The sequence below is a fragment of the Cynocephalus volans genome, chromosome 10, assembly GCF_027409185.1.
Source record: "Cynocephalus volans isolate mCynVol1 chromosome 10, mCynVol1.pri, whole genome shotgun sequence".
NCBI lineage: Eukaryota > Metazoa > Chordata > Mammalia > Dermoptera > Cynocephalidae > Cynocephalus > Cynocephalus volans.
In genome coordinates, this window is record NC_084469.1 from 59,180,654 (window position 1) to 59,193,421 (window position 12,768).

At 48.6% G+C, this 12,768-nt stretch overlaps 2 protein-coding genes across 2 annotated transcripts; one reads left to right on the forward strand and one right to left on the reverse strand.

Annotated features, from left to right (window-relative positions):
* Positions 1–2,158: 2,158 nt before the first annotated feature.
* LYPD4 (LY6/PLAUR domain containing 4) lies at positions 2,159–3,823 on the reverse strand. The gene is made up of 4 exons (XM_063108990.1): positions 3,757–3,823; positions 3,422–3,565; positions 2,626–2,952; positions 2,159–2,361 (listed from the first exon to the last, which is right to left on the reverse strand). The coding sequence occupies exons 1-4, from the start codon at positions 3,821–3,823 to the stop codon at positions 2,159–2,161; spliced, it is 741 nt and encodes a 246-aa protein (XP_062965060.1).
* Positions 3,824–8,834: 5,011 nt separating this feature from the next.
* DMRTC2 (DMRT like family C2) lies at positions 8,835–12,549 on the forward strand. The gene is made up of 8 exons (XM_063113222.1): positions 8,835–9,058; positions 9,140–9,297; positions 9,576–9,652; positions 9,918–10,101; positions 10,259–10,385; positions 11,117–11,177; positions 11,334–11,508; positions 12,437–12,549. Exons 1-8 carry the CDS (start codon positions 8,835–8,837, stop codon positions 12,547–12,549), a joined length of 1,119 nt encoding a protein of 372 aa, XP_062969292.1.
* The last annotated feature ends 219 nt before the right edge of the window (positions 12,550–12,768 follow it).

Consider the following 12,768-nt stretch of genomic DNA (forward strand, 5'->3'; position numbering starts at 1 on the left):
CACAATCTAATCACCACTTTAAGACCCCACCTTTCAATTACCATAATAGGATTTCCCACCCTCTTAACATTGTCATAGTGGGGATTAAGTTTCCAATACATTAAATGTTGAGGGGACATGATTCAATCCATAGCACATGACAATGAGTTTTAAAAAGCAAGTTCCAGAAAATGACATATATGATACCATTTTTACAGGGCTCAAAAGCAAGCAAATCTAAACAATATTTGTTGTTTAAAAACATAACGCACATATGATCAAAATATATATAAATCTAAGCCAAGCAAAACCAAATAAAATGTGAGGTGGTGGTTACTGCATGACAGGAGGCAAAGAGATGGGATGGGAAGAAACACACAGGTAAGATGCAAGTTACTCCTGATGTCCTATTACTTGAGCTGGGTGATACATCCATGGGGTTCATTATAATTGCACTCCATATCCAATATTTTTGTTACATATCATCTTTAGCATGTAGTAAATATGTCCCATCCTGACATTAGCAATAGGGCCATCCATTTGGGGCACCTGGGACACCACTCCTCCCTTTGACTTGTCAATTCCCTTTGAAGGTTGTTGATGTCCTCACTACATTTGCTAGTGGGGTTAACAGAATCTGTGGAAGTATACCTTGGCCCTCCCACAGCTTAGCTCAGCCCTCTAAAACAATCTGCTAGCCCAACTGATCAGAAGTTAGGAAAGGATGGACCATAAAACTCATTCACAAAAATCTCTCTTGTGACATAACAGCCTCTTACCACAGGCTCTCTGGTCTCCAATCAACCCTATTCCACTTACCATAACCTCCTTCAACTTCCCAACCACCCCGTCCAAATCCTGGATTGATAATAGACGTAATCAAAGTCAATGGTAATCGAGGCCTTCATGTCAGCCCCACTTCTGAGGTCAATTGCAGGCACCTGTGCTTCAGATCCCACTTGCACAAGCTATTAACTAAGGTGGACTCTGTGACCTCAGGTAGTTAAGCTTATCTCCTCACCCATAAAATGGAAATACAGAAATGACAATATTTATTTAATAAAGTTGTAGTAAGGATAAATGAGGTAATGCACAGAAAATGCTTAACCCAAAATAAAGGTACCCTAAGTCCCTGCCTCTAAACCTCATGAGATAGTAGAATGAATTAAATTGAAATCACACACATAAATGGCCTGACACAGGGACTTTCCCTTCCCTATTCCCCACCCCTACAGTCCCTGTCTCTCTCTCTCTGTCTGTCTCTCTCTCTGTCTGTCTCTCTGTCTGTCTGTCTGTCTCTCTCTCTCTCTCTTTCTTTCCCCCTCCCACCCCCCCACCCCAACTTGAGGTGTGAGTGAAGTTACAGGGTGGGTTATCTGCTGTCCCCCTGCCCCCTTATGGCCAGAGAGAGGAATCACACTGCCCTCCTCCCCTAAGAGCCCAGAATCTAAACTTTGGATAAAAACTAGCTATCCCCCAGCCCTACTCTTTCCTCTCTGCTCCTCATTTGCCAACTTACACAAAGAAACAACTTTTGGGCAGAAGAAAGCAGCTCAGGTATCCAAATCTCTCAGTGAAATTCCCTCATCAGGGACAGAGATCTGCAGGGGGAGGGGCAAGGGAGGTGCTACTCTGGACAGGTAATTTAACATCCTAGAGCCAATTTCTTCTTTGAAAAATAGGGATAAAAGCTATCTCACTGAGGTCTTGTGAAGATTAAATGAACTCCTGTATGTAAAACACTAGCACAGATACTAGCACAGTATCTGACACATACATAGCAGACACTCAATAAGTGATCATAATGAAAAATTGCCCTGATGAGACTCAGCTCCAACTTCATTTTACAAAGGAGGAAACTGAGGCTCAGAAAAAAGGAGAGATTTGGCCAGGATCTCATAAGTCAGTGGCCGAACTCAGGCTAGAGCTCGGGTCCCTAAAGGAAGGGGGGGTAGATAAAGGAATACTTGAGTTCCTCCTGGTTGCTGGGCATGACACTGTCACTTTGCCAGGATCCTCTTCCCCTGGGCAACTCCACCTCCCTGGATATGTTTGGCCCTCCTCACATCTTCCATGCCTCCACACTCTCACAGACCACAGAACAAAGCAGAAAGGTAACTCTGTGACTTTATTTGGTTATACAAAGGGTTCTGGTTGTTTGTCTGGTGCAACTAGATGGTCAGTCGCTGAAGGCAAGCAGGAGGCCTAAGAGGAGGCCCCAAGCAGGATCTCGACTGGAAGATCCTGCATCAATAATCTGAGACTTCTCTAAGATGTTGAGGACCTCAGTCACTTTGATGCTCCCAATATACTGAAAATCTCCTAAAATCTTTTGATGTTCACGAGCACAGCCCATGAGGAGGAAGGTGGTATTGAGAAACCCTGTAAGAGAGGGAGGAGTCGGGAACACTTCCAAGACTCAAGAGCCCTGCCCTCTTCCCGGAGGCCCCTTGCAAACCAGGATCCTGCTCTCCCACCAGAGACTTAGGCACCAGAGACTTACCCCTTCCTCCTCACAATTCATGTGCCTGGTCCCCTGCAACCCCAATCCCATCTCAAAATCCCACCAGCCTCTCTCAGAGACACAATGGCACTAGACAGCACAAGGCATAGAGTAAGCATTTGAAAAAGTTCCTCTTCTCTCACCTGCCTGAAATTTTAAGGTGGAACTGTAACACTTAGGGGCGGTGTAGGGGCAAGAACTGGTGGTGACAAAATTTGGGAGGCATTCCTTAGTGTGCTGTCCCACACATGTTGGGCAATTATGAGAAGAAAATGCTATAGACTTGGAATCTGTGGCCTTGAGTTTCACAAAAGGCTCCAAGTTGGTGAGATTGTTGCAGAGATAGGTCCGGCAGACATGGCTATAGGAGGCAATGGACACTCCAGGCGGTGAAACGAGGTAGGAGATTTGCGGGGGATAAGATAAGGCTGAGCTGCAGCCTTTAAAACCCACAACTCCCTTTGTGGTCCCTGAGGAACAGAGGATTAGAGAGCTCTGATCAGTGTTGTTGGCCTCACCCAGTGTCTACCATCCCACCCTCCCTCCTGCTCTTCCTGTACCCACCCTACCCCATCACCAGCTTTGACTCTCCCCAGTGTCCACTCACTGCAGCTTCTTAAGGGTCAGATGATGGAGGGATCTGCATCTGTATCTCCTCATTCCTTTCCCTGCAGGAGCCACTCTGCTCCTCTCTCCCTTGTGATCACCCTTTTCCTCTCCCCCAGATTGCCCCCCTCCTCTGAGGATTTGCCCAACTCCATTCTGCAGTCTTATCCACCTCACACCACAACCAGCTGGGCCCTGCCCCTCTCCTTCCAGTGTCTGATATTATCCCCAAACATATAATGAGGTAAATATCAGGAACTCCATTCCTAGGTGCTGGGAGTAGAGCCAGGGGGCAGAAGAGCATGAAAATGTATCAAACCCACCCCACTTCACCTGTCTCGATGAATACTAGTGTCTCCTCACAGCCCTCTCTCAGCTTACACACCATGCTCCTCATCAGAAGCCACTTCCAATCATGGAAAGCAACAGCTCTGAAGGCTGAGGCAGTTGCTTCATAGCACAAAAGAGCTCCAGACCCTAAAGAGAGAATGCTGTTCCAGTCATCTGCCCCTCACATCACCCTCTCCGCCCCTACTTGTCAATCAAAAACTCAATCTTCACACATCCTGTCCCCTGAGGGACCCAGATATCCAGCTCTCGTACCCCCTGTGACATGAATCCAGCCTCCCAACTTTTTGGGTCTTATAACACCCAGCCCGAGGACATACGAGGCAGAGTGGAGATGGCCCCTAGGAGGCAGAGCAGCTGCACAGGTCTCATACACTGAGGTCTCATGGTCCTGCGTCTGGGTCCTGGATGCTAGAGGTCAGTCTGGAAACTCTTCAGTCTGGGTCCCAAGCTCCGTTCTTGTCAGTCCTGAATTCTTTGTCCACCTGCCTCTGGGTCACTGTTTTTGAAGCAGAAAGTTGATTGTGTCATTTTCTGTGATGCAGGCTCCCTAAGACCTTCAGGTACTCCCATCTCTATAGTTTCCCCTCTAATCTAATCCTCACCCACCATGTTTGCTTCTCAAAACACGACCCTCATTCTCCCACTTAGGTCCTCCCATGGGACACAGTGCTGAGCAGAGGACAATGGCTTATCCAAAGTATCACTATTACATAGGCTGTTCTCCAGACAAAAGCAATGAGATCAGAACAACAAACGGACACTTAAAACTCCTGTGTGTGTGGAAGTTAATCAACATATTACTAAATAACCCTTGATTTGATAGGAAAATTAAAAAGTATTTAGAACTGAATAATAAACATACTACATATCTCATTCACACATGCACACACACACACAAGTGCATGTAAAATCTGTTGAAAACTGAATAAGTTCTCTAGTGTAGTTAAGAGTATTGTACCAATATCAATCTCCTGCTCACATACTGCAGTTATAGAAGATGTCCCCATAAGGAAGCTGGAGGAAGGGTTAAGGGATTTATGTACCATTTCACAACTTCCCGTGAGCCAATAATCATTTCAAAATCAAAAGCTTTTTTTTAAACTGCACAACAAAATTTGGTACACAACTAAAGCAGTATTTAGAAATAAATTTATACTTTTAAATACAATTATCAGCTACAGCACAGTGTTATATCAGCAAGGTCAAGGGTACAGATTCCCATACAGTCCAGCTGCCAAAAATAAATTTTTTTAGTAAAAATAAAATTGAATAAATACATTTATCAGGAAACAAGAAGGATTAAAAAATAAATATGTTCATGAATTAGCTCAAGAGTAACAAAGCAAACCCCCTCCTAAACTATAAGGAGCAACAAAGCAAACTCTCTCCCCCAAAAAAGAATGGAAATAAAGATGATAGCAGAAATCAAAGAAATAGTTAACAATAACAACAACAAATGTTATCACCAAAAAACCAACATGCATTCTTTAAAAAGATTAATAAGATAGTTCTCTGGCAAATCTGATCAAGAGAGAAGATGCAAATAAAATACAGAATGAAAAATGGGAAATGACAGACATCGGATGTTTTATAAATCATAAAAGTATCATTAACAATTCTACATTTATAAATTTGAAATTCTGAAGGAGATAAATATCTAAAATAATATGAAATGTCAAAATTGGCATGAGAAGAATATATGCAATGGCTTAAACTAACAAAAATGGCCAAGAATCTCCTGAAAATCAACAAGAAAAAGAGTGCCCTGCTAGGAAAATGGGCCAAGCACATGAAGAGGCAATCTGCAGAAGAGCAAACAAGAAAGGCTAACAAACGTAAAAAGAGACACTCAAACCCAACAGTAATCCAGGAAATGCAATATACCAAACGTACATCTGTCAGACTGGCATAGACCAGAAAGCTGGAAACAAACACATGTTGGCAGGACTGTGGGGATAAAGGGACCCTCGTGCACTGCTGCTCATGGGGTGGGGATAAGACCCTCTTCTGGACCCCGAGGAACAGAGGAGATGAGAATACTGATCAGTGTCTCAGCATTTAAGGGAGGAATCTGACAACACTTAATCAACTTAGGTTTATAAAAAGCCATTTCTGGTACACCCTATATATACATAATGAAAATTTCCACCCTCTTCTACAAAGGAACATGTATGAGGATGCAACATTATTGTGGTGACAATGAGTTGAGGCAATGACAGCATCCCTCCCTGAGACCAAGTGAATGGTAACACTCAGGGAAGGCACACCACAGACCATCACATGGCAGCTAGAAGCAACTGATTAGATGTACACATGATTTGTACATGGATAGACTGTAAAAGTGCAGTGCTAATTATTTTTAGTAAATGACATAACATCACTGGCATAAATTAAAAACTCACACACATAAAACACTACACATCTTGCAAGAGCACACACAACCCAAAAGATACACATTAACTACCTTAGACTGACTGCCTCTGGGAGGGTTAGGGAATGAAAGTGTGGAATGGGAATTAGTGGGAATAACTAACTAAAACAATGCAGAAGAGAGTACAAAGTTCACAGGCTCTGGAGTCATAGACCTAGGTTGGAATCTTTATCCCTCCACTAATAGCTGTGTGTAACTTGTTGAATTCTGAGCCTGCTTCCTTATTTATAAAATAGATTGATAATACATCCCATAGGGTCATTGTAACGGTTAATAAGATTATTAATATAAAGTGCTGGGCAAGTGTTAAGCACTCTATAAATGTTGGCTCCCTTCCCTCCCCCCTCCAAAGGATCAAGTTTAACCTCTTTAGCTGGCTTTCAAGCCTCCCCCAAACCCAACCCTCCAGACTGTCCCCAAACAACCCTTCCAATTTTCTCTAGTATGGCTCCCCTGCACAGTAGTCCAGCTAGAGGTCACTTCTGCCACCCTTTTCTGTCTGGAATGCCACACATAGAGATCTGTGTCAAACAAAGAGGCTAAGATGCAGAGAAAAGATGGGACATGGGAAGGGGAAATGAGGCCAACAAAGGATCACATAGAAAGGTTAGGCCATCCAGAGAAGATGACACACATCACCTGGTATGCAAAACGACAGAACCCAATAATCTGGGGACACAACCAGAAAAGACTAAAATGAAATCTTCAAGGAAGTGGTCAGAGGGGACGTCACCCCTACAACAGACAAACCTAGAGAGAGAAGGAGGAGCTAACTGACGGAATGGAACCTTGCAGGGAGACAAAGGAGGACCAGCAGAGAGAGCACAAGTGGAGGGACAGGAGAATGAGGAGTGGAGCACAAAGACAGGGCTCTCAGGGGGGACGATCTCAAAGGGTGAAAGAGAAAAGGAGACTGGGCAGGATGCACGGGAAAAGGGGACAACGCAGACAGGAGGAAGAGGGAAAGCCTGAGATGGGTCTAACAGAGATACACAGGGAGGGGAGCCTCGAGAGAGGTGAAATCCAAGAGGGAGATGCACACACAGGGCAGAGAAGGCCGGAAAGACACCAACTAGGGGCTTCTCGGAAGCAAAGAAAGCGGGGACGGTGGCCTGACGACCAGCGAATGAAGCACGGGGAGAAAGTGGGTATGAAAACCAGCAGGACGGACAAGCAGAGAGCGAGAGTCCGAGAGAAAGGGAAGGTCGAGGTTAGGAACATCAGAACTGACACACAGACGGGAAGAGACACAAGGAAAGGGGCCCGACCTGAAAAGGTGGGACCTGGTAATGAAAAGGGGAAATCACGGGGTTGAGGAGACACACAAAAGGAGAAGCGTAGCTCAGGAGTTGAGGCACTGAGAGAGAAATGGGAGAAAAATGGGAAAAAACACTGGCTTCCACGCAGAGACGAGCCCTAGAGCAATGGAGGCTGGGGGCACAGGCCTACAGGGCGAGGCTGCCGGTGCCCAAAGGAGTCTGGGTCAACGTCCAGGGGCGGGGCCGGGGCCAGGCCAGCCTCCATCTGGAGACGATACTCGATGCCCCATTGGCCACCCTCCCACCCCGCAAAAGGGGAAGCACAGCCTGGGAAGGCCAGCGGGGGGGAGGGGCTGGAGACTCAACTCGAAGCTCCATTGGCTGGCCTGATAGCTTGGCGCGTGGAGAAGACTGTGGCGGGGAAGGGGCCGGCCGTCCGTGCGGGATCTCGAAGGGCATTGGTCGTCTGCCTCTGCCGCAGGAGGCGGCGCTTGAAGCTAATTGGTCCCTGTGAGAAGGGGCAGGAAAATCAGTGCCAGCGCGACCGTTCCTCTCGCCACTTTCTTGCCACTTCCTCGCCCCATCCTTGGCCTTCTTCTGACTGAGTCTGACTCCGCTCGAAGCTGTGGTAACCGTGGACTGGCGGCTTGAACACGACGGCTCCCCTCCCTCTCCCTTTTCCTTCCTCTGTCTTGCTCTGGACACCGCCCCCTCCCCCCATTCCCCTGCCTCTCCCTCGCGCTCCTCGCGCCCCTCTTCTCCCCTCCCACACCCCGCGAGCCCCTCGGCGCCTTCCCCGTGCCCCACCCCCTCCCTAGACCCTGGAGCCAGGTGGGGCCACAGGCCCAGCGTCGGGGGCGGGGTGGGGGACGGCTGCTGGAAGGAGTGCACGCGAGTACTGGCGACATGAGGAGGAGGGGGCGGTGGGATGGGCGATGTAGGAGATTAATTGTTGGAAGTGGGCACAGGAGCATGAAGCATGGGGTGCAGCGACTGCACGGGTTTGCATGAAAGCCTGGGCGCCGTGTGGGTGCAAGAGAGAAATATGGCCTATATCAGGGCCTGGCACATGGCGAGGGCTCAGTAAACATTTCTCCAAGGAATGAAGGGGTGAGTGAAAATAACTATGGAAAGTAGGGTAGAGAGTTCATGAGAATAATAACTACTGGGGGTGCAAGAGAGGGTTCTGATAAAAAGGTGCAAGAACTAGGTCAGACTGAAGGCGCACCAGGGGAAATTGAATTACAGGGCCTACATGAGACTAAGAATTAAAGGGGAGCATAAAAATATTTGTAGAAATTGGGAAAATGTACAACAGGATGATCATTGTGGAAGAGGATGCAGAGGATTCCAGGAAAAACTGTTGGATGGAAAAGGGTGCTTCTGGAAAGGAGGTGTAGGAATTGATGAAGGGCAGGAGTATGCCTGAAACTGGGATTTATGCATGGGAAAGTGTGCTGGTGAGCAAAAGAGAGTAATGTTTGGGTTGAAAGAACACATGAGAAAGGAAAGAGGAAAGGGGTTTCTTAGGAAGGAGGATACCTAAGAAAAGTCAAGGGGTGAAGAAGGGAGAAGCCAGGGGGAAAGCTGGGTCCCAGAGGTGGGCAGGATGGAGAACCACAAACGTGGCCGCCCAGAGGCAGGAGGGTTGGTTAGGGCAGTGTCCACAAGGCTGTCCTGACCCTCCACTCCTGCCTCTAGATCCATGGAACCCAATGAAATGCCTGCTAACCACCACTGCTCCTCAGACTCTGCCCTAGGGAGTGAGCCCAGAGCTCCCCAAGGCATGGAGCTCATCCCCAGAAGAGCTGTCAGTCGCTCTCCAACCTGTGCCCGCTGCCGCAACCATGGCGTCACTGCCCACCTTAAGGGCCACAAGCGCCTCTGCCTCTTTCAGGCTTGCGAGTGTCACAAATGTGTCCTCATCCTGTGAGTATGAGGTCCAGAGAGGAGATGAATATGAGCCGCCTCTAAAGGGTGGCTGACTTGTGACCCCTTGCCCCCTTTTAGGGAGCGCAGAAGAGTCATGGCTGCCCAGGTGGCCTTGAGGAGGCAGCAGGAGGCTCAGCTAAAGAGGCACCTGGCTCAGGGACTGATGAAAAGAGGAGCAGCCCCTCTCAAAGCTGCTAGCCATGTCAAGAAGGGAGCCACTCGACCAGGGGTCCCCTGTGAGTGTCTCTGGCCAGGAATGGGACAGGGATTTGGGTGTAGAAAGTATGAGTAGGGAATTAATCCTGCCACTGAATTAGTGTGTGACCTTGGGCAAGGTGTTTCGACTCTCTGGGCCTCAGCCTCATCAACTATAAAATGTGACCAACTGTTGGGAGGATGCAGAGAGATCTGTGAGTAGAAAATAGCCAGGAAGAAATAAGAACATAGTTTGCAGTTGGGGTAGGATAGGGATCAGGAGAAAGGGCTCACTAGAGCTCTCCCTGGTTCCACACAGCTGGAAAGGAGAACATAGCACCCCTGCCTCAGACACCCCATGGGGCAGCCCCACTGGCACTGACATCCCCTGGGAAGGTAAGGAGAGCCTGGGCCTTGAGGGAGTGACTCCCACCCTAGCTCCTGCCCCTTCCTCTGTGCCTTCCACACCTGCATTCTAGCCCCAGCTCTGACTTGCTATGTTATCTTGGGCAAATAACTCCTCTTCTGTGGGCAAAATGAGAGGGTGGGACTTTAAGGCCCTCTCAGATCTAAAGTTTTGGAGCCCTACTCCCATCCCAGAACATGCCACTCCTTCTCCAGCCTTGTACTTAACTCCAACCTGTGCCCTCTGCCATTGCAGGACAACTCCCATGGGCCTCTACTGCTCAGCCGTCCCTCAGAAGCCTTGCCTTTGCCCTGGACTCCAGTGCCTCGGGGCTCGTGGGCCCCTGGATACTGGCTGCCTCCAGGTCTCTCCATGCCACCCCCAGTGGTGTGCCGCTTTCTACGCCAAGAACCTGCTGTCCCTCTGCATCCCTTCCCTGGTAAGATGATAATTCAACATTCATTCAGCAGATAACTTGAGTGCCAATTTGCTGCTGTATCAGTAAGAGAAAGGGAAGAAGACACAGGTGGGGGGAGAGAGGACAGAAGCCATATCTTCTGACCCCTATACACTCTGCATTCTCTTGTCCTCATTAGGCTTTGACCCTGGCACCTCCCTCCGGCTGCCCACTCAGGGGCCCCTGCCAACTTGCCCAGGATCTCGCCCAGTATTGATGGCTCCTCTTTCTGGAGAGCCCCAAGGGCCCCCTAATCTGCCCTGCACGTGAGTAAGGAGAGAAGGATATGTATTTATCATTAGCCTACCCCTGTGCTGGACACCATAGTGGATGATAAAAAAGAAAAGATCTCAGACTAATAGGTGAGGCAGAACTCTCCTAACTCTGCCATTTCCTAGCTGTGAACCTTTGGACAAGTATTTGTACCTCTCTGAGCCCATTTTCCTGTTAGTAAATGGGAGACACTATTACCTCACTGGTTGTCATTAAGAATTAGCAATAATGTATGGACTACACCTAGCACAGGCCCTCGCCTTGAACAAACAGTGGTTATTAAATACACTTAAAGAGATAAGATGGGGTAGAATTGCCTGCTGAAATGAGGGCCCATGATGGTGAGAGCTTTAAAGGCGCAGAAGAGAGGCCAAAGGCCATTGGAGAAAGCTTCCTAAAGGTGGGCCAAGCTCTTCTTCAAGTTATATGGGGGTTGGGGAACTGGGAAACCAGACTCATAAGGGCAGGGACAGTAATCCCAGTACCTCTAGGTGTTTTATCAATTTTTTAAAATCCTCACAGTAGCCCTGGGAGGAAAGAGGTGGCAGGAATTTTCATTTTACAGAAAACAAAGCAGGACAAGACAGGGTACAGGACGTGCTCAAGCCCACAAAGACTAATGCTCCAGTAGGCTCTTGAATCCCAGATCAGAATATCTGCCCCCTTTCCATGTGTACATGTCTGTTCATGTGTTTATCCCTGGCATCTTCTTTCCTGTTTCTAGATGCTCAACTCTGATACTCCAGTCTTGTAGCACCACAGACCCTCTTCTGCTACAGCCACAGGTCCTGGAAAAGAAATAGGATCCAGGACCCTGGGAGGAGGTCGAGCCTGGGGGAGGAAGGAGCAAGGGACTGTGAAAGAACCAAGGCCTGAGGGAACACTTGGAGGGTGAGCAGAAGTAGGGGTTCCCAATCTGCTTCTCTCCCTTTCCTTTGCAGGCCCCTGGAGACTCTTGCCTGGCCTGGACATCTGCCCCCTCAGAGTGGCAGCTGCAGCGGGAGGCAGCTGAGGCCCTTGTGGGGCTGAAAGATTCATCCCAGCCTCCCCGCCTGACCCCTTCCATCCCCCCCAACCCTGCCTGGATCTCTCTGCTCCATCCCTGTGGCCCTCCAGGTAACCTGCTCCCTAGAAGGAGAGGATGGGATAGGAATGGTGGGGAAAATGAAGGTCACTGGTATAAGCAAAGACTAACCAAGGAGATGGGGGACGGGGGAGTGGTGTCAGCAAATTGAACGTCCTCAAGACCCAGGACCCGAGGCTCCTCAGTCTGGACCCTAGGATTGCAGTTGAGGGTTGTTCAGTGGATGTTTTACCAGTTTTGTGCTGAACAGCAAATGGCCAGTAACTTGATGTCAAGGAAAGTGAAGCCCTTAAAGGGGCAGGGACTTGCCCAAGGGTATATAGCGAGACAACCTCAGGGCCTGGTCTCCTGACTACAGCCCAATTATCTCTCTGGACCCAAGCTGCCTGCTGAAGTCTGGAGAGGGACTGAAGAGATAACAAGGGTCTAGCCTGAGAGGAGGTCTGATAGCTGCCTTCCAGGAGCTTCCTTTCTAGTTGGGGGACCCAGATGCCTTCAAAAGGGTCAGTGACAACCCTGGAGAAGACTAGAGAAAACTTGGGGAGGGAGAAACAACTAGGGGGAGAGAGAAGGATGGGAATTCTCCTATCCAAATGGTGAACTGGGCAAACTGGCCTAAAGGAACTGCTGGAACAGAGAGAGATGAGGCTAGAGAGGCTTTTAATCACAGAGATCTGGCATGCCAGGCTTAGAAGTCTAGAACAGCAACTGTGTGTGAAAGGCCAGGAAAGGTTTCTGAACTAGGCAGGGACATATTTAGAGACCCTGAGGACACCTATGGTGGTTTTGATGGAGGGATTGGAGGAGGCAAGACTGAAGGTAGAATATCAGCAGGAGGAGGTCTGCCCAATAAACCAGGAGAACAAGGATGAGACCTGGATTGGATGGGGTAAAAAGAGGGGGTTGTTGGGAGGGGAAATGGATGTGATCTGGTCCTGTCCCCTTCCTTCCTGCCTATAGCTCCTGCTGGAGGAAGAGGATTCCAGCCTGTTGGCCCCTCTCTCCAACCCAGCCCAGCCCCCTCCATTGCTCTGCCTATTGGGCATCTGGGATCCATCTCCCTCTTGAGCTAGGAGCCCAGAGGTGGAGGCTGCCATGCTGGAGCAGGGACACAATAGCCCGCAGGCACTGAATATTTGGTATTTTTCTTATGGATTTATGCATGGGGTTTAATGTAGTACAAGCTTCAGGCTTTTTTTTTTTTTAAGCTTTCAGGTGCTTCGTTAGCTTTTAGTTCCTTTTGTAGTGTGGGCATTTCCTTGGCCGAAAGTGGGTATTCTTGTTCCCCTCCT